The 21,208-nt window shown below is 35.9% G+C and overlaps 2 protein-coding genes across 2 annotated transcripts; both read left to right on the plus strand.

Moving 5' to 3' along the window:
- Window positions 1–910: 910 nt before the first annotated feature.
- On the plus strand, window positions 911–4,104 carry LOC132029887 (ubiquitin C-terminal hydrolase 22). The gene is made up of 3 exons (XM_059419285.1): window positions 911–1,989; window positions 2,446–2,564; window positions 2,831–4,104. The coding sequence occupies exons 1-3, from the start codon at window positions 1,214–1,216 to the stop codon at window positions 3,592–3,594; spliced, it is 1,659 nt and encodes a 552-aa protein (XP_059275268.1). The 5' UTR covers window positions 911–1,213; the 3' UTR covers window positions 3,595–4,104.
- A 2,460-nt stretch (window positions 4,105–6,564) lies between these two features.
- LOC132029888 (uncharacterized transporter C405.03c-like) lies at window positions 6,565–13,270 on the plus strand. The gene is made up of 8 exons (XM_059419286.1): window positions 6,565–6,824; window positions 8,226–8,615; window positions 9,414–9,628; window positions 10,280–10,350; window positions 10,436–10,534; window positions 11,032–11,149; window positions 12,304–12,439; window positions 12,987–13,270. The coding sequence occupies exons 1-8, from the start codon at window positions 6,744–6,746 to the stop codon at window positions 13,044–13,046; spliced, it is 1,170 nt and encodes a 389-aa protein (XP_059275269.1). The 5' UTR covers window positions 6,565–6,743; the 3' UTR covers window positions 13,047–13,270.
- The last annotated feature ends 7,938 nt before the right edge of the window (window positions 13,271–21,208 follow it).

Genomic DNA, 21,208 nt, shown 5'->3' on the forward strand with positions numbered 1-21,208 from the left:
CCCCGTTTTACGTAAAATAGTATAGTAGTATATGTGGCATTATTTTCTACAATGTTTGGTCAACATTTTGGGACATGTATAATTAATTTCGGGATTATACAACATCAGTCCACCCATGGATAGCTGATACATGGATAAAAAGCTAAAATGACAAAATTAGCCTTGTTTTGTTTCAAGAGACCTATAAAGGCCAAGCATCCAAGCGAAAGAGATTATAAAAGTCCTCTCACGGGGCAACCCAACCTTTGAAACAAGTTCTCAAATCAATCTGTTCGAGCCCTTAGAAAGCAGAGCTAGACCCACACAAATGCTTAATCGATATAATTGTAAAAAATCGTTTTTTAGTTTTAAAAATAGATAAATAGTCTTTTGTGTTCAATTTTAATGAAATGAACCAAATACCCAACAAAAGATAATCCATATATTACTAATCTTGCATTATTAACCTACGCATTATTAATCTCTGTATTACTAATCCATGTATTACTAATTCGTGCATTACTAATCCATATATAACTTGTCTGTCAACCAAACTCACACCTTAGTAAAATAAAAATTAGGAGTGCATTACTACATTTTTTCACCTTTGGTTTCCTCTCTGGAACCTCCTTCAAAATCCCCGGGTCTTCTAACTGAAAACCTGCCAGATAGCACTAGAAGATACCTTTTGTTTTTTCGTCATTTCGTTACTTTCAATAAACATACTACGTAACCCAAACAAATGTCAAATTAGGGTTTTGTCTAAGTCCTATATCTAACATAGACAAGCAAACAACGGCCGTGATCTTGCCACGTATAGTGCTAAATTAGGGTGCACAGTAACACCCGTGCTCTCTCCCACATGAGAATACGATAATAGTCGGTCTCCCCTTACTGCACAAAAAAACGCCTCCTTTCCCTTCCTCTCCATCACAAGTCCTCTTCATTATTTTTCTATCAATTTCTAATTAAAAAAAAATATCACTGAAAATTTTTATCTTACTTTTTTTTATTATATTCTGTTAGAAATTTTAGATCAACCCATTTATTTAAATTCTTACAGTGATTATTATTATTATTATTATTATTCTTTTTCTTGATCAGTTTTAACTACTGTATTTCTTGATTTTTTTTTTTTTTTCAGCTGAAGTTTGATTATTTCTACATAGATCAAATAAAGATTTGATTTTTTATCGTTTTATTGGATTTTTACCAATTTGATCTTGACAGTAGTATGTGCTCAAGCAACAATTTGTATAAAAATCCAAAGCCCTGCAAGCATCTTGCAGATTACAAGTTGAAAAATGGTTTATGTGGTTACAATTTGATTCAAGATTGTTTTAAGACAACTCCATATGGTAGGACTAGTTTGGAAATATCCAAATCAGATATACCTAGATGTAGTATTTGTAGTGGATGTCAAGGTAGATTTTACATGTGTTTGATCTGTTCATCAGTGTTATGTTGTTTGTCAAGTGAATCAAACCATGTCCTTTTGCATAGTCAATCTCAAACTGGACATGAGATTTCAGTGGATATAGAAAGAGCTGAGCTTTATTGCTCTGTGTGTTGTGATCAGGTGTATGATCCTGATTTTGACAAATCTGTGATGTGTAAACATGTTATGGGGTTTTCAAGAACTGAAAATGGGGTTGAGGAGAGTGAGTTGAGATTGAGTAAAAGGAGAAGGTTGAGTTTTGGGATGGATTTAGATATAAAGAATATGAAAAGACTGTTTTTTCGGAGGGATCAGAAGTCGAAATCTTGTTTTCCATTAGGATTAAGGGGTTTGAACAATTTGGGGAATACTTGTTTCATGAATTCTGTGTTGCAAGTGTTGCTTCATGCACCCCCTTTGAGAAATTACTTCCTTAGTGATAGACATAACAGAGAAATCTGCAGAAAGATGTCATCGGATCGACTGTGTCTGCCTTGTGATATTGATCTTATGTTCTCAGCTGTGTTTTCGGGTGATCGGACCCCTTATAGTCCAGCTCAGTTTCTTTACAGGTCTGTGAGTGTTATTAGGATTTATCTCTGTTGATTGAACTTCAAATTGCTTTGCCATTTAATTTATGGAGCTATATACTTGGTTAGGACATGATCTGCAAAATGTACAAAATGTTTAATCCACACAAATTGTCAACTTTGCTTTTAGTTAATATCAGAGTTGTCTCATCAATTGTATGTAATGGTGAAACCATATGTTTTTGCTTCGTAGTTCTCTTATAAAGTTTTTGGTAACCAAGATTTGGTGCATTTCCTCTAAATCAGACAATATACAAGTTTGCTTTTCCCTTATCATGGTAAAATAAGTGTAGAGAGATTTTCTCTATGTTGCTTTGTCCTATTTGTTAACTAAGATCGGATGCTTAAACGTGGAAAATGTAAACATTGATTGGTTGCTGACATGTTGGAGACTCATATAGTGATTGTTTTTAATTGAATTGTTGTTTATGTTTGCAGTTGGTGGCAGCATTCAGAAAATCTTGCGACGTATGAGCAGCAGGATGCTCATGAGTTCTTCATGTCAATGCTGGACAGGATCCATGACAAAGAGGGGAAATCAAGTTTGGCAACCAAAGGTATTTTTTGCTGAGAATGACTCTTATTCGTCTTGTCTATGCAGAACATTTTCTGGGGTCTGTTGCTTAGATAATGTCTTATCATGCAACACTGTGAGTAGATATAGTACAGATCTTGCCTATGTACATGCTCAATTTCCTTTCCGTTTGGGATCAATTTCATCGACGAGAGAAGGGATGATTCATGTATTAAGACCTTGAGAACTCAAGAGTTTTGTGGCTTCCTCTTGTTCATTTTCTCTGATAAAGAAGCATTTCTTAAACAGATAATGGAGATTGCCAATGTATTGCTCATAGGGCTTTCTATGGGCTCTTGAGATCTGATGTCACCTGTGCATCATGCGGGTTCACTTCAACAACTCATGATCCTTGTATGGACATTTCTCTTGACTTGAGTACCTGCAACTCCAGCCCAAAGGATTTGGCTAGTAAGTCCAGTAAGCCAAATGAATCTCTTGTTGGCTGCTTGGACCTCTTCACAAGACCAGAGAAGTTGGGATCTGATCAGAAACTGTACTGTGAAAATTGTCAGGAAAAGCAAGACGCGGTGAAACAAATGTCCATCAAAAAGCTCCCGCTTGTGCTTTGTTTTCATATAAAACGATTTGAACATTCTCACACCAGAAAACTTTCCAGAAAGATCGACCGACATATGCAATTTCCTTTCTCTTTGGACATGAAACCATATTTAGCATCTTCCATTGTAAGAAAAAGATACGGAAACCGAATCTTTTCGTTTGACAGTGATGAATCAGATATTTCTACAGAATTTGAAATTTTTGCAGTGGTCACACATTCAGGGATGTTAGAATCCGGACACTACGTGACGTATTTGCGTTTGAGAAACCAATGGTACAAATGCGACGATGCATGGATTACTGAAGTTGATGAAGAAGTTGTCAGGGCTTCACAATGCTATCTGATGTACTATGTGCAAAAGATGCTTTATCACAAGAGTTGCGAGGATGTTAGCTGCCAGCCAATGTCACTGCGAGCGGACACATTTGTTCCTATAGCTGGTTGCTGCTAGAACGTCAGGTTATGGACTTGGATAGGTGTTCCTGAACAATTCTGGCCAGCCGGGGATTATATTGGTTGGACGTGAAGCATGATGGTATGTCCAGGGACGCTCCACCAGCCAACGTGTCCCGATTAGATGGATGATATGCGGACGATTGTATCATGGTAATATGACTCGAAATTTGTTTTGTGAGATGGAATGCTGGAAACTCCTTGGGCAGTTTCTTGATGAGAATTCTTAAAAAGATGGGATCATTAACTTGTTGGTATCTTTGGTCCAGTATTAGTTTTCCTTTTGAGGCCTTATGAATGTACAGTAACTTAACAATGTCAAGGGCATCTTTTGCTTGGTCCTTTTCATGTCTTGAAGATTCCGATAATGTTCGTTATTGGGTTCTTAAAACTGATCTCATTTCCTGCTTGGTTTGTTTGAGATTGTGTTATAACTTATGACATGTAACTTGATTTATCATTCAAGAAGATAATGTACATGAATAGATTGATGAATTTGTTTTCAGTATGATGAATGGTTCGGTAAATGTAGTGTTGTGGTAGAGAAGTTGCGGCGTTGCTTTGGCCGAGTGGTTAAGGCACTTGCCTGCTAAGTAAGTGGGTTTTCCTGCATAAGCTCGAGTCGCCTGTAGTTCGAATATCACAGTGGACGTTACAAAAAGGGTTATGGTTAGAGTATTTATCAATCTGTTTTCCTCTTTCACTTTCTTGTTATCTATTTTGTATCTGTTCATTTGCCTAATAGTGCACTTTGAATCATATCAGGGTTGTAACATTGTAGAAGAGAGAGAAAAAAAAAAAGAAAAAAAAAGGTCAGCTTCTTTAAGGTAAATAAACAAGGTTTAAGTATAATTTTTTTTTTTTTTTAAAAAAAAGGTTTATATGTGATGTTGATTTGGGTTTGACCTTTTTTGTTAATGCGGAACCAGCCAAGGTCAAATTTTTCCTCTCAATATCAAACCAAACCAAATAAAAAAATAAATTGATTACTTTTCTTGGTGTGACGTGATTTGGGGGTTTCACGTCCTAAATAAGCATTGCGGCAATGTAGTGCACAAGTAATTGAAATCTGTTTTATAAATAACCAAAAATTACAAAAATAAGATCATAATTTCAACTGTGCGGGTAGGACTTTGTTCATAAGCATACCCACCAACTTGATTTCATTATTAAACTCTGGGAATTCATACAAATACTAGTAAATATATAACTATTTTTTAATTTACAGAATCTACAAAATGTCTATTTTAAATGATTAAAGGAAAAATCTTTAAATATGGTCAATTTAGTATAAATATGGTAACAAATTTATACAAGTTATCTTTTTTCCGTAATTTGTCCCCTACAAATTTTCCTTTCCTACCTATCATTAACAATAGGGAAAAGGGTCAAATATACACTCTACTTTAGTTTATTGGCTAATTTTGTCTTCTGTTAGTCTAACTAGTCAAAAATACCTCTCCTCTACAAGTTGGGGCCAAATATATCCCTACCGTTAGCAAAGTTTCAAAAATACCTCTCATTTTTAACATATTTTTACATAAACAAGTCTAGTTATTGGAATTGAGTGACATGAGCGCCATATGTCATTTAACTTATTTTATGTGGTGCCCACATGATAATTTTTTAAAAAAACAATCGGAAAAATTGATTTTTCTAAAAGCAAATATGTTAAAAATTGCTTTTATTAAAAATCTGATTTTATTTTATTTTAGAAAACCCACTTCTTAAAAAAAAAATTGAAATTTGGATATATTTATTAAAAAATTGGAAAATAATTTTTTTTTTAAATTAGTTTTTCAGATTTTTTTAAATTAATCAATATTTAAAAAAATTAGGAAATTTAAAAAAAAAATACTTTACAGTTTTTCAAATTTTAAAAAAAATCATTTCCCAGATTTTTAACTAAAATATCCAATTTTGGAGAATATATTTTAAAAAACTGGTTTTGTTAAACCAAAAAAGTTTCAGCTTTTTAATAAAAGCCATTTTTTCAGATTTGTTTTAAAATCAGTTTTCTAGATTGTTTTTTAAAAATTGCCATGTAGGCACCACATAGAATAAGTTAAATGCGATGTGACGTCCATGTCATCCCATTATAATGACTAGACTTGCTTATGTGGGAATATGTTAAAAATGAGGAATACTTTTGAAGCTTTGCTAATAGTAGGGGTATATTTGGCCCCCAGCGGGGTATAGCCTTTAAAGAGAAAGTTTTGTCCACTTTCTCTTTAAATTTAGTCTTCAAACACAGCTAATATTAATATAACATATATTGATAATAATATACGATATAAGTTAAGCATATAAGTGCATCGATATACTATATATTTTATGAAATACACTACTATAAAAATACCACTATATTGATATTTTAGGAATATAAAAAGTTATATTTATGTAATTAAGAAGTTCAAATTTTGGAATAAGTTGTATTTGTGTAAATTTTGTAAAGTAGTTGTAATCTTTTTAATTATCATTTTAAAAAGTTGTATCCGTGTGATTTTTCCCATAATTAATGTGAAGTTAAAAACAGAAAACTAAATTAATATAGATTATACTAGTTACCCAAAATTTTACACTAAAAGACAAAATTTTACACTAAGAATACATTTTCTTATACTTTAAACTGAGCAACCTCTAATTATAAGCTTTCTTGTTTTTTTTTTTTTTTTTTTTTTTTTTTTTTTCATGTTTTACTTTATTTCATTTGTCAGGACCAACTATTTAGGAACAGTATTGACTGGTGGCTCGAAGAAGAAAAAGCGATTTCCACTAAAATCCTAGAAATGAGAAGCTTTGTAACGTTATTAAAAAAGTGAACTCAACGACTTGTCACTCCCGTACGTTACTGAAAAACAGGGCAACTACAACTGAGTTACAAGTCAAAAAGAAAAGAATTTTTCTTGTTTAAGCTTTTCTTGGAAATAACAGTCAACTTGCCGACTTCAATATTAAATGTTAATGCGTATGAATTTCAACGTCATGATTAAATCTTCAACCTTTAGGATACTTTCCATTGTTAGATATTTTTCTCCCCGTTTTGAGCCAAAGAAAAGCACCACAAAAGTGGAATTCTTAAGAAATTTTACTGGGGTTGTCAAATTCAGAGCACCCATTTTTTCTAAAATTGTTTTTGTTTAAGATATGGTTTGGAAATACAATGCCGGACTGGGGATGATAGGAGCTTTTGTGTTTATATGGGTTGCTTCTGCTGAGGTTACCCAGGTATATAAGCCTTTCTACATTCTCTTTGTAAATTTTTTTGTTTTTGCTGTTTCTTCCTGCTTTCTGGGATTATCAGATATATTCTTGGTTTATTTTGTGGACTGATTGTTTCTTTTCATAGCTGAATGCCAATTTATTTTAGGTAAAAAGACTGATAACAAATAAAGGGAATATGTACATGAAGCTTAATTGCTCAAATATGCAAGCAACTTCTGCATAGGAAAATATAAAGCTGATATTATAACCTCAAATTTCCTTTTCTTTTTCCTAATTTACTACTAACATGAACCCCGCAAGGGTGGCTCAGCAGGTTGACCAGGGGGCTTTCATAATGGAAGTCTCAGTTTCGAAACCCACTGCCTCCAACAGCAGGCGGTTTGCCTTCTGGGTCGAGTTCGTGGCAGAGGGCTTGCCTAGTGCGGGTTATCTCTTTTGTGTGGTTTGCGGGCTATTGCACAGGAGCAGGGTTTACCCTGTGCGCACCTGAAGGGTAGCGGCTGCGGGTTCCCTTGTTAAAAAACTTACTCCTAAGATGAATAAGATTAAAGCTAAATGTAGTCTGGTTTATGAAGTCTCAACCATTTTCCAATCTGGTTTAACCGATATCTGAGGGTACATTGAGAGAGGCGAGTTAGCCTCAACCATTTTCCAATCTTGTTTAGACTGATATCTGAGGGTACACTGAGAGAGGCAAGTTAACCTCAACCATTTTCCAATCTTGTTTTGTTTCTAAACATATGCCTTTGAACAATGTCGGACACAGAATAAGTGTTTGAATGCAAATCCCATTGATTTATGGCACCCACAGTATTTCCACTATGGGTGCTATCAGCACTCATATAACATCATATGCATACCTACTTGCTGTCTTTTGGACTGACTAAGGATGTCGCATCCTTTATGCATCTCACATTCAGTAACACGTGTATATGCTACACTTAACTATTTTTCTTTTTTGTATTTTCTTGGTAAGGTACTATTAACTATTTCTTTGTCATATGAGATACTTTGTTTTCCCAGTACAAGCTTTTATAGGGGTTCGCTCAGACGAGCATTTTTCTATATAGTAATTGAGTCTCCATTACACGGCTGTATTGTGAATCTTCGTTTTAAATTTTCTAGTATCTTAACAACAGTTACTTGGGGATTATTGGTAAAGAAATGCTCAGAGCTGCTCCAAAAGGGAAAACTAGAATTTCTCCTTCATTATGTTGTAGTTCCTATGCTGAAGGTCCTGGCTGATCTTTTCTTAACATGTGAAGGCATTTTAAACAATTTTACTTTTTCCATTCATTTTTTTTTCTGTTACCATCAGTTTCGATTGATTTAATGTTCTGCCATCATATGATCCAGAAGTTTTTGGACAGAAGATACTAAGATAAGACCATCTATGTCCTGCAGAAAATTTTTGTAGAGTACAAACAACCTTTTGCGGTTACATATCTGGGGATCTCTCTTATGGCAATCTTCCTTCCTATAGCAGCCTGTAAAGATTGGTTATGCTGTTTATTAGAAAAAGGTTCCTTAAAGAAACTGAACAATGAAAATCTTCTCCTGGACTCAGTTCTTGATGCGACACTCAAACTTAATGACATGCACAACCATTCCGAAGGAGCTTTGAAGGGTTACCTTACAGAAGACATGGATTATGGCGACCCGGAAGAAGGCTTTCCATTGGTTGATAGCAACCATAAAGATGAGTTCCACTTTCTTGAAGAGAGCTATGAACGTAACTCATGGGACCTTGTCAAATGTAGCCTGTATCTTGCTCCCATATGGTTTGCAACAGAGGTATTTTTGTTTAAGTCTTAAATCTTCTAACACTTTTATGTTGAACAATATACTGCTTTTAGTACTTCCATCAAACAATTCTGCCTATATCTCCACTCTTTTCCTTAAAGCCAAAACAAAACAAAATAGCGAGCAAAAGGTTTTTTTTTTTTTTTTGAAAAAAAGACTAAGTTGGTAAATATGATAAATGTGTTTTGGATGAGATATGCTTCACTACCCAATCCTTAAATGGATTTTGCTTCAAGATTCACGGCCACTTATTTAATCATGCACTAGCTTTTTACTGCGTCCTGGTTTTCGAAAACAAATGTCTGTTGCTTGCTCAAAATGGCTACAACACATTGAACATCTATAAAATCTCCGTTAGGAGCTCTAGAAATGAAATTAACATTTCAAAAACATTTCCAAGCAGAAAGATCACGAAGATTTTTCTTTACTCGTAAAATAAAACCCAGAAAGATCACGAAGATGAACTTGTTTTGTCCAAGTTTAGGATTTCGCAATTGATATTACCTTTCTTGTTTCTTGAAAATGTATAACGGATGAGAATTAGAAGATAGAGTATGCATGCAAGAATTGATGCAGTCAATTTGTCATCATTTGAGTTGATCTGATTATGGATCAAAATGACCTTACTTACATTAAAGGAATGTTTAATGCATCTAGGTCATTGACTCTTATTTTCCATATTCTGTCTTTATCTAGGTGACTGACTGTTATTTGTCCTATTCTATCTTCGCTAGATGAATTATATAGTGGGTACTTGCATTCCCAACTTAATAGATTTATGGTTTGCAGTATTGTTCCAACTCTGCACTGGCGAATACGAGTGTGGCTAGTACTACTATTTTGACCTCTACAGCAGGGCTTTTTACTCTTCTTTTTGGAGCACTCCTTGGTCAGGATTCAATAAATATTACAAAGATGATTGCGGTTATAGTCAGTATGACTGGTGTAGCACTGACTACAGTTGGAAAAACATGGGCTTCAGATGAAATGCTCAGTGTATCTGCGTAAGTCTTAAAAAAGCATCTGTTTATCTATATTAATGTCTTAGCTTGTTAATGTCTTCAGATTTTCCAAACTAACCATGTTTACTATGCAAACTGTCCAATACTCATTTAAGATATTCTATGCTAGAAAATGTTGTCCATACTAGTGTCAGATTCTTTTTGAGGATTCAATTATTCCTTAACAAAGACTCTTAGAATTACACTGAGATGAAATTTGAAGATCTAAGGAATAAACTGCATTCACAGGGGGAGAAGATGCTTTATCCAAGTTTAGCATATATAGCATCTTACCCTTTTTTTTTTTTTGGTTTGGGGGGGTTGGGGGGGGGGGGGGGGGGGTAATAGACCTTTTATTATCAAAAGAGATATGACAGCTCAAAAATAAAACCAAAACAAAATTAACAAAGTTGGACAACACGTCCCAATTTCTTTCTCTGCTCAAATATATAGCACATAACCTGCTCATCTGACAAATAATTCCAAAATGTATTATTTGTTTCTGGTCATGGCTAACCTGTCTGATTCTCGACATAATTGGCTTTTCAACTTTTAATGAGTACAAATATTAGGTAATTTTTAATTTACTTTCATCTGCTCCTTTTTATGGCTAAATCTAGTGCATCATTTTTGTGGGTTCATTGCGACGGACAGGACTGCTAAGCATTCCATTATAGGTGATGTTTTTGGTCTTTTTTCAGCTTTGTGTTATGGCCTATTTACAGGTAGGATATCTATCAGGTTTGGGATGAAATTGTCACTTTCATGGTTCTTATTTTGATCCGTGTATGGTTTTCTTGATGTACTCAGTGCTCCTCAAGAAATCTGCTGGATCAGGAGAAAAGGCACATATGGAGAGGTTCTTTGGATATCTTGGAATATTCACTTTGCTTGGCCTTTGGTGGCTTGGTAATGGACATTTTTAAAATTTGTTCCCCTGCAGAACAACATGAATTTCTTAATTTTTGTTTCATATTCAAAGAAGCTGCCCAATATTCCCTCTTTTTGGCCTATCAATAAAAAATAACATTCTTATGAGTTAATATAAATCAAATAAAATTGAACAAGGTGATCAGTTCTTGTTCTTCTTAATTTGTTTGGAAAGGGAGGTGGATGCAGAAAAGACACCAGCTATATACTAAAGGGAAAGAAAGAGGGAAAATATAGGATAATAAACAAAGGTTAAATTGTTCAGGTATCTAAGAAATGGTAAGCTTGAAAAGGAAAGAAGACGGATAATCTTCTTCGTAATGGGTAGAATTCAAATATCTGCTAAGCCAGTGGATTGAACTTCCAAATTCAAGTGTGATTGCAACAAGTCCTATAATATCCCGTCCTTAATTTGAATCTCTTCCTTAATTGATTTGTGAATTGCTGATTTTTATCACACCCGACTTTTTTTCCAGTGTGGCCACTAAATGCTGTTGGGTTGGAACCTAAGTTTGATTTCCCAAGCTCAGCTTCTGTTGCTGAGATTGTGCTGCTGAATGGATTTATTGGTAGTGTTCTGTCTGACTACTTATGGTACGTGCCAGCACTCTTGTGAAAATAAGAACAGAAAACTTGTCTTGAATTGATCGTAAACAAGATACAACAGGGCTCTTTATATATGAGAGCCGCTGCCAGAAATAAGATAAGTTAAACTATTGGAAATAAGATACAATAGTTAAATAAGGAAAATTACCTGATTATGTAGATTCCTTACAATGTCAGAATTAGGAAGATTTTGTGTACTATTACTCTTGTTGAGCTAGGTCCCTCAATGGAGATTTCGAGTTGCTGTAACTGAGAGATGAGTGAAGTAGGGGAAAGAAACTACTGAATGGAAAAATATTTTATAAAATGGTTCATTTCATTATCTAGTTCTAGTTAGAATTAGCATATAGCAACTTCAGCAGCTAATCGGCTAAACCAGTGTCTAGCCAACTCAGTAACTTAACTAAGCTCATCAACTGTTTTTCACATTAAACAACAGCTATGGCTTGTCAAATTGCTCACTTCCCCCACTCCACCCACTTTTCTTTCGCACCACTTAGTAATCCTCAAGTTAGAGGGTAGAAGGTATTCTTCACACCTAGCTTTGCTCGGGAAGGTATTCATGCTCAGTCTTACCAAGGCTCTTGATTAGGATATCTGTTAGTTTCTCCTTTGTGTGAACGTATTGTCTACTGTTAATACAAACCTTAATCTTTTTCCCCATGAAATGACAGGCAATGTCTATATGTCCGAATTGATGCTTCTGAATGAATCTAGAATGTGAATACAGTTGAATTAAATCTTGACTTCCAAATGGATCTTTTGTTAGATCCCACTTTTTTGATTGCTGCTTAGGTTATAATCTTTATCATCTCGATACATATTTAATAACACTGGGCAGAATGTTTCCTGGGTTAAGCCCACCTCCCTCCATGTTTAGTTTAAGCACAATCAGCTAATCAGATGATAGTGAAGGCAAAACGAAATAAAACTGCAACTAGAGTAAACCAATTAGTTGGGACCGGCTGTTGAGAGTCCTTGCTTTTGCTAAATTAAATGATAAATGGGAATATATCCCATCCCCTTCTTAATGTGTTGCTCAGATTCTTCCAGAATCTGCCTGTCTTTTTTTCTCTACATTGATATCTGCTTATGTTCTATATGAATAGATTAACACGAGAATTTCTTAAAATATGAAACAGGGCGCTCTCAGTAGTATGGACAACACCATTAGTTGCGACACTGGGCATGTCATTGACCATACCTCTTGCTATGATGGCTGACATGCTAGTTCACGGACGTCGTTACTCTGCAGTATACATTTTTGGCTGCGTTCAGGTTTTCCTGTGACTCCCTCATTAGCTTCAAGAGCTCACTTGCAGTTTTCCTCTAGTTTCTCGTTTGTGTCACGAACTTTTATTGGAACCAGGGGCGGAGCCAGCATACGGCTTGCGGGTTCGGCCAAACCCAGTAACTTTGGTTCAAATCCTGTATTTGTCTTGAAAAATTTATTGAATAGGTATAAATTGTTACTTTAGAACCCAGTAACTTAAACGAATTAGCATCCCGAAACCCACAAGCTTCAAATCGTAGCTCCGCCTCTGAATTTGGAACCTACAAGTACTGGTCTCCAACTTACAGAGGCCAATCACCATCTTAATTCCTATCTCGTTTTAAAAAGAAAAGAAATGGAAAAATCAGTAAGAACTCAATATGGAAAACACTAGGTGTTCGGTAGATCCAACTTCTACTAGAGCGGATGAAATAAAGCTATTACTTTTCCAGAAGGTTGGAGTATGCTAAAAGTATGTTTTAGAAACAGAGAAAAATTACAGGTCACAAACTCAAGTTCATTAAAGCCATTTTGCTTGTTTTTGTTTTGAAGGTCTTCGCTGGATTCGTTATAGCTAACATCTCTGACAACTGTTCCTGCCGAAGAAGATAACCCCGAAAGGCTACTCAGCCCAAGGTGGAGAGCATTTTTATTCCTCAAGTGTATAAAATATATACTGGGGTAGAAAAATAAAGTTTCTTCCCCTCAAGAACAAGATATGTGTGCTAATGCTATGGTGTAATTGTGATATAGCATCTCAAACTATATATAGTTTGTTATTTTTGCAATATGTATTCTTTCTTCATGGAAGTATTTAAATTTCTTGTCATCTGCTATTACTATTTAGTCCATCATCCATCGCTTTGTTTGCTAGCTTTTTATCCAATTTTTCTCTTAGATAAAAACATTGACCTACTCTCTTTAGGGGTAATTACACTCAGTATCAATTGGAGTATCAATGCTATCAAATTTAGCCCATATTTGAGTTTCTTGCCCACAGTAGCCCATCTTCAGTTTAAACAAAAATTACTTCTCAATAAATCACTCATTCCCCTCTTCCTCCCCCCTCTCTCCCCACTGCCTCCTTCTTTTTTTTTTTTTTTTTTTCTTGGAGTTCACCACAACCTCCTTTTTTTTTTTTAAATTTTAATTGAGAAAAGACATCATTTAACCCCTGAACTTGGCATGAAAACTCAGTTTGGAAACTAAACTTAACTTCTATTTATTTACCCCCTTAACAACTTACGATTTAATTATCTTCCCCTCTAGTGGCCCGGACACAGGCGCGTGTTTAACTGAAGCGCGCCACACCCGCGTTAATTAATTTTTGTTAACGTTTTTTTTTTTTTTTAATACAAAACGACCGGGGAACGATTATAATTCGTTCCCCCCAATCCCAACCCGACCCACCACCCTTTAGAACCCTAAGTTCAACTTCATCTTCATCTTCATCACCTTCAATCGCCCCATTTTTTTTTCCCCATTCATGAAATTCCTCTTGCTCACACCATTGCTCCTTCATATATGTATTCTTCCTCCACGAAATTTCTCCATCAAATTTCTCCTCCAAATTTCGTCCATAATCGCTCGTGTTCTAATTCGAAAATTTTGTGGGTTCATAAATGTCTCAAGGTAGTCGTTCATCTCACGTAAAATGTAATTGTGGCACCATTGCAAAATACCTCACTTCATCGACTCTAGTAATCCCGACGGAAATTCTACAAATGTCCGAGGCCTAAGGGCAATTCTTGTGGATTTTGGGAATGGGAAGATGAATTGTTTCCTGAGATGCAGTGGAATAATGTTCAAAGTTTGACGTCGTTGTTAGATGCGGTCAAGATCGAAAGGGACAAATTGCAAGAAGAATTAATTGCCATTGAGGCTAGACATCTAAATGAAGTTAACAAAATGAAGGAGGAATTAATTGGCTTGAAGAGTAAACAATGAATTTGACTTGAAAAAAGTTCTAAACTTGGAGGAGAAACTTGCAAATACAAGGATGTTGCTTTTGATTTCGTGGGGAATATTTATTGGCTTTTTGGCGGCTTCGTTAATCAACCGAATTTATGTTGTTGTATGTTGTAATCGCGTAGTAGGTAATGTAAGAACTTTATGGTCTTGTTGTAATGTAAATGTCATGGAAGAACTTTATGCTCTTGTTGAAGAATTTTGTTGTTATGGAAAATATTACCTTGAAAATGATAGCATAAGTCGAGAAATTTTATAAATTACTTTAAATAGAGAATCGGAAACCTAATCTATCATTACTATCTCCGGATCCTCCTTTACATGAACAAAAAACACTATGCGGTTCTCATCTAAACATGCCTTAAAACACAACACATCTCCTATCCCTAATCCGGCAAAGATCAATGAAGGCTTTCCAACCTTGAGCGAGGCGCGTGTATACGCCAACCTTGTATTTCATATTATACTCATGATCGTCGTAATGAACAACGGCGTCCTTGTCGGTGTTTGGAAGAAATTCCGATGTCGGTTGGAAGGATCTGTAAAAAAAAAAAAAAAAAAAATGTTATTACCAAAAGAGGTAAAAGAACAATTGAAAATATATAATACGACAAGACTTACGAAATCGTCTTTTTCGACGAACGATTTCGTCAATTCTTTGTCAAAACATGCGGCCATTTCCATTTCATCCATCTTAGATGAAGGCCGCCTCTTTAATGTCACTATATGTGTTAAGAGTTATTTGAGTTGAGTGAAAGTGAAATGGAAAGAAGGCCTATTTATAGTTGAGTTGAGTTATAGTGTTAGTGTGATCAAGTACTTAATGATGTCTCGGATTCATCAATTTTTTGCGCTGAGTGCCCTTCTTTGGGGTGGTCTTTAAATTTTGCCCCTCATATTTGTGGTCTTTAAATTATGCCCCTCATATTGCTGGTCTTTAATTTTTGCCCTTCGCGCAGGTTCTGAGTTCGAACCCTCGCTCAAGCAAAAATTAAAAAAAAATCGCAAGACAAGGGTTGAATCGCGTGTATGCCGGACCCGGCATACTTTTGTTAAGGAATTACAAATTTTATGCCGAACCCGCATACTCATACCTTTGACGTACTTGGCATAAGTATGCCGGGTCCCATAACTTTGATAATTTCTTCACAAAGTTATGCATTGGGGCATACTTTTAATGGGCAAACTTTCTTCATCACAACACTTGCACATAACACAAATTGGTTCTACACTCAAGCCCCATTGTATGATCCTATTAGCAACCCATGTAAGCACAATCACATTGTGAAATATATTTTGGTCGAGTGGCATGTTGAAACACCATAAATTTTCGCACTCTTTCAGATTACCTAATAATTGCAAGAATTTAGTTCGAATCAAGCTTTTTCCAGGTTGAGAAGAAGTATGCACTTGCTCCAGATTCTCCAAGAACCAATAATTTGTCTAACCATCCAATATGTCGCCAAGCAATCGTTAAATTGGTCAAATCCTACTCTTTGACATAGTAGGCATGGATCCACTTTATCCATAAACTTTTATGCTTGGACCCGGCATAACTTTGTGAAGGAATTATCAAAAGTTATACTGCAAAATAACTGCGAAGGAATTATCAAAGTTATGCCAATTTACCGGCATACTTATGCATTTAAATTGTCAAATCCTACTCTTTGCATTGAATGCAAATTTTAAGCATTCAATGCATTTTTTGAAACTCAAATGTGTACATTTGCTTCAAATTACATTCTTGAAATGTGTAAACATAACTGATCAAATCATTTCTTGCATTTAGTGTTATACACAAAATTGCACAACAGCCCATTGTATGATCATTACAATAGCCTTTCTCTCTCTATGCATTTAATGTCATGCACAACACCAGAAACCAGGAAATGCCGTAAAACCAGGAAATATACAAAGAAAAATTGCAACCATCACAAATGCTTAATATTGCAAGAAACGAATGTCAATACGGGTCAAAATTGCAATACACAATATTCCAACAATAGAATGTCACTACAGGCGGCAAAATTCAAAAATTGATAAAGCCTAAGTGCATATTTGTTTGACAAATGTACATCATCTACCATAATTGTTTCACAAAAACAACATTAAAATCTGCGTCACAAGAAACGCGCATAACAAGTCGATTAAAGACATAAAATCTGGCATATCCGACAAACGTACTTCCATTTCATTTCTGGGCGCAAACAAGTGATGAACTCGTTTGACTTAAAGAGTTCAACTCGGCTAGAAATTGGCCCTTGTTCTCATTCTTTTTTGTCCACTCATTTGTTGAAGACCTTGTTGTGTCATAGCTGGACTACTTTTCCATTTTAGTCCTCCCGGTCTTGGTTTGTGTTGTCCAAGACTACCAGTGACTACTGCTGAATTCATAGGCATGGTTGGAGTCTGATTTGCCATTCCAGTCGCATTAGCAAAATAGATATCCATTAGGCTAAATAGATCTCCATTAGGCTAGATTGTTTACAAGAAATGGTTAATGAGGTTGCAAACTTACATTGACAATTTTGAAACCACTTTGGGTCCAAGTACTCCCATTCCCACAACTCTTGGCCTCTTAAAGGGTGCCCCTCTTCCAGTAACTGATGCACTTGCATCAGAAGCCTAAGTCACATTTAAGGTGTCAAACACTTAGAATTGTAAAATTGATTAAGTGGTAATTTAACAAGCTAAGTAATACCTCGTGATGTAGATGACCGTCCCGTACCCTTCCAGATTGAAATGCTGCAGCAGCCATGGCCTAATTCATATTTTAGTAGTTAGAGTCAATGTAAGACTGTAATATTTAATCAAGTAGTAAATAACAAGGAGAGTTTTTACCTGTTTGGTAGAACCTCTTGGTCTTCCCCTTCCTCTACTTGGTTGGGAATTACTTGGTACTGTAGAAGAACCAACACTTGACCTTGTTGAACTAGTACTTGTCCCTCTCCCCCTTGCCCTTCCTCTGCCTCTCACAGATTGTGGATTCATAGGACAACCCTTCTTATTGTGACCCTTTGCATGGCACAAGCTGCAGGTCATCTCAACACCTCTTTTTGACAGCTTCCCTGTCTTGTTTTCTGCGTCCGCTCCTTTCTTCTACACTTCCTTGGCCTACACCGGCGCTTTTTAATCTCGGTGGGAGGACGAGGATTGGTTGTCTTTGGCCACATTGCCATATTAGTAACAGTTGAATGAATGAGTTGTATGTTTTCGGGTAAGTGTCCTTAGTGTACCAATGTGCAACATAGTCAATAGGTTCCAATTTTCTTCGAAATGAAGTGCGGCTATGGCATGACAAAGGGAATACCTTTCGATCCAAGATCTACAAGTGCAAGTATTGCCGTTCGATTTACTATGAATTTATTACCCCAAATGCCCTGATCTCAAAGCCATATTCACCATTCCATTCAAGAGTACACTTCATTGACTTTGATGTGTTCTCTTGCAATACCTTCAAAGCCATTGGGCGATGTTTGTTATCCAAGTCTCGTAAAAACTCTCTTAGTTGTCCTACCCTTCTCATCATTTTGACTCTAATTTCCTCAAGCATTGTGATAATGGTCTTGTGCCTTGGCCCCAAAATCCAGGAATTAAAACTCTCGGCCATGTTGTTGTCAACACTATCACAACAACTGAGGTATTTAAAGTAGACCTTGGACCACCTATCTATGTTGTAATACAACAAATCTCCATTTATTCCATCACCTAACTTCTCCATATGATCCAAATTTTTTTGCAACTCCTGCTCATATGTGGACTTAGCACATCTCCAGAAGCAGTTTCTAATCTCTATGCCTTTCCATTTTTTGGAAAAATTGGCAAGCACATGTCTTGCACACATTCTTTGTTCCGCATTTGGCAACGTATCCTTAATGGCTATATCCACCCTACAATAACATGTAAAAAAATATTAGGTGACGAGAGAAAAGATAAGTTAAAGAGAATGAAAAAAAATTCGAAAATCAATAACCAAGAATACATTACCTTTTGCATATCCGAAAGAGTTGTCAAATCGATCCCATCTCCAAGCTCAAGATCATGCCTTAGAATGTTGACAAACCATCTCCAAGTAAAAGTATTCTCAACTTCAACAACTCGCCCAAGCCGGTGGTAGCATCTCGGTTGTTCCCATCCTTACAAACAGCCACAAGCAATTGCCCTTTACTAACACCTTTTAAAAAACACCCATCCAACCCAATTGCTCTCCTACAACCAGCCTTGAATGCCTTCTTCATGGCATCAAAACATATATATAAAAGGACCGAAACCTTTTGATTCCACCTTCAAAAGTTTCTTCACTCACCTTAACCACACATGTGCTACCCGGATTAGTCCTTAAAAGCTCATCCCTATAATCCAAAATTCTTTTGAACTCCTCTACATTGTCACCCATGATTTGTTGCAAAACAATGCTTCGGCTTTCCTTGCCACAAATTCTACCAATATACACCTCCAATTCCTTTTTTACCAAATTTTGAAGCTCAAAAATTCTAATGCTAGGTTCAGAAATAATTCTATCCTTGTACCTTTCGAAATATACAAAGAATTTACCAACTTGTTCTTTGTTGTGCCATTGCACTTGTGAATGTGATTATAATTCTTCACAACAAAATCATTTGTTCTAGAATCGTAATCGGCAAACAATAACCATGGACAACAAGCAGACTTTACCCTCACCCTAGTTGGTTCATTGACATATTTATCCAACTCTACATGTTCTTGAACCGCATACCTAGTAAGTGCTTTCCTAAAACCGCTTAGCACTTTCAAATGCAAGACCAGTCTCCCAAACTATTTCTTTACACTCGGATCAAAAATAACCCTATTTCTAATTCTTTTTGGTCTCCTTGACTTTTTTGTAGGCTTTTCAACCACACCTTCGTCATCGCCTTCATCATCGGTCTCTATTTCAAAGCTAACAGTTCATCCGAGTCATAAAATGGCTCATCCCCACCCAATTTTCCTTCAAAAGTACTCTTACTTCTAGATAAATATTCATCATGTCCCATATCTACACCCTTTGGCCCTAAATCTATCCCTTCGCATCTCTTAGCCTTATCTTTCTTCTTTTTTGATTTTAGAGCCACCCTATCTTTCCTTAGATTCCTATCCTCCTCATGAACATCACTATCAAATTCTTCTTCTTCACCTTCCTCTACCACTACATTGTCGACCTCGCATTCACTCTCACTTTCTAAGTCGGAATCATCATCATCATCAACAAGCGGAAGTAGAACCGCAAAGAGCAAACCGAAGGCCCACCCAAGGGTTCATCAAGACCAGCAGCCTCTTCAAACCCTAAGCCTTCACTACCCCCAAATGTTTGACTACCCTCACCTGCCCCTACCTTTTCATTTATATCTTCACATGTGGGGTTATCAAAAGCAGTAAAAGATTCCCCACCCGCAGGGGTAATAGGTGGAAGAGCAGGGGGGACCACAATAGGTTCCTCAACAAGATGAGTCAAAAAAATTACAACAATATCTCCGTTTTTTAATTGAGGTGCAATACCAATAATGTCCCTATCACTTTTAACTTCTACTACAAATCGACATTTAGGTGGTCTGATATATACACAACAAGATGAAACATTATAACCGATTTCTTTAACATAGTAAACAAGCTCAAAATAAGAGAATTTATCAAGATCAACATCAAAATAATCTGTCACACTACCTCCAACATACTTAATACGAGGGGTTTTTTCTAAATTACCTCCGTGGTTAAACCTCAGAGTCACAAACACATCGTCCATTTTCTTCACAAAACCTAAAATTATAAACAAATGAAAAATTACAAGATTCAGTTACCATTTACACCAAAAAAAAAAGAAAAAAAAGAAAACGAAGTTAAAGATTAATTTTTTGCAACAGAAATCGAAATCTACACAAACCCTAACGAGAACAACAAGAATCGTGTACCTTTGTGGCTAACTAATCTTCAATATCACTCAGAAACGACAAGATTTACGTATATTTTCGGATTTTAACTTTGCAATGATCGGTTTGTGGAGGTTTGGTTGTGTAGTGGAAAGGGGAAAAGTGTCGATTGGAACGGTGGTTAGGTATTTTGTTTGGGATGGGTCGATTTAATTGGGGGTGGGTCGGGTTAATCTGGGCTGGGTCGGGTTTTATGTGGGAACGGGTAAAAATAAGTTGGGGAATTAATAAATGACGTGGACCAATTAGCTCGCGCGTGTCTAACACTGCCCAGCCCTCAACTGGTCTGGGCCACTAGAGGGGGAAGATAATTAAATCGTAAGTTGTTAAGGGGGGTAAATAAATAGAAGTTAAGTTTAGTTTCCAAACTGAGTTTTCATGCCAAGTTCAGGGGTTAAATGATGTCTTTTCTCATTTTAATTTTAATTTTTTATTATTATTTTTTCAATTTTTTTTTTTAATTTTTAAATTTTTTTTGGAGTTCGCCACTGTCTCCTTTTTTTTTTTTTTTTTTAATTGTAATTTTTTTTTAATTTTTTTGTTTTTTAGTTTTTTTTTTTTTTAATTTCCCATCTCCCTCTGTCACGCTGGATCTTTAATTTTTTTATTTTTTATTTCTCCTCTCTCTCTGTCACGCTGGATCTTTGATGTTTGAACAGTTAGTTCTGGTGGTGGTGTTGGAGTTCGCCGGAGAACGGAACTCCGGCGATGACTGTATATGGTGTATATGAGTGTATAATATTGTATGTCGGTGTATATGGGTGCATACGCCGGAGAACGGAACTCCGGCGATGACTATATATGGGTGTATATGAGTGTATATGGGTGTATATGAATATATGGGTTATGATATTGTATAATATT

This window comes from Lycium ferocissimum, chromosome 9 (assembly GCF_029784015.1).
Source record: "Lycium ferocissimum isolate CSIRO_LF1 chromosome 9, AGI_CSIRO_Lferr_CH_V1, whole genome shotgun sequence".
NCBI lineage: Eukaryota > Viridiplantae > Streptophyta > Magnoliopsida > Solanales > Solanaceae > Lycium > Lycium ferocissimum.

Excerpts from the sequence above, each read along its gene's own strand:
- LOC132029887 (XM_059419285.1), top strand. The coding sequence starts at position 1,214 with ATGTGCTCAAGCAACAATTTGTATAAAAATCCAAAGCCCTGCAAGCAT. Across the intron at positions 1,990-2,445 it reads CCAGCTCAGTTTCTTTACAG|TTGGTGGCAGCATTCAGAAA; the intron begins GTCTGTGAGTGT and ends TTATGTTTGCAG. Across the intron at positions 2,565-2,830 it reads ATCAAGTTTGGCAACCAAAG|ATAATGGAGATTGCCAATGT; the intron begins GTATTTTTTGCT and ends TTTCTTAAACAG.
- LOC132029888 (XM_059419286.1), top strand. The coding sequence starts at position 6,744 with ATGGTTTGGAAATACAATGCCGGACTGGGGATGATAGGAGCTTTTGTG. Across the intron at positions 8,616-9,413 it reads CCATATGGTTTGCAACAGAG|TATTGTTCCAACTCTGCACT; the intron begins GTATTTTTGTTT and ends TATGGTTTGCAG. Across the intron at positions 12,440-12,986 it reads ACATTTTTGGCTGCGTTCAG|GTCTTCGCTGGATTCGTTAT; the intron begins GTTTTCCTGTGA and ends TTTGTTTTGAAG.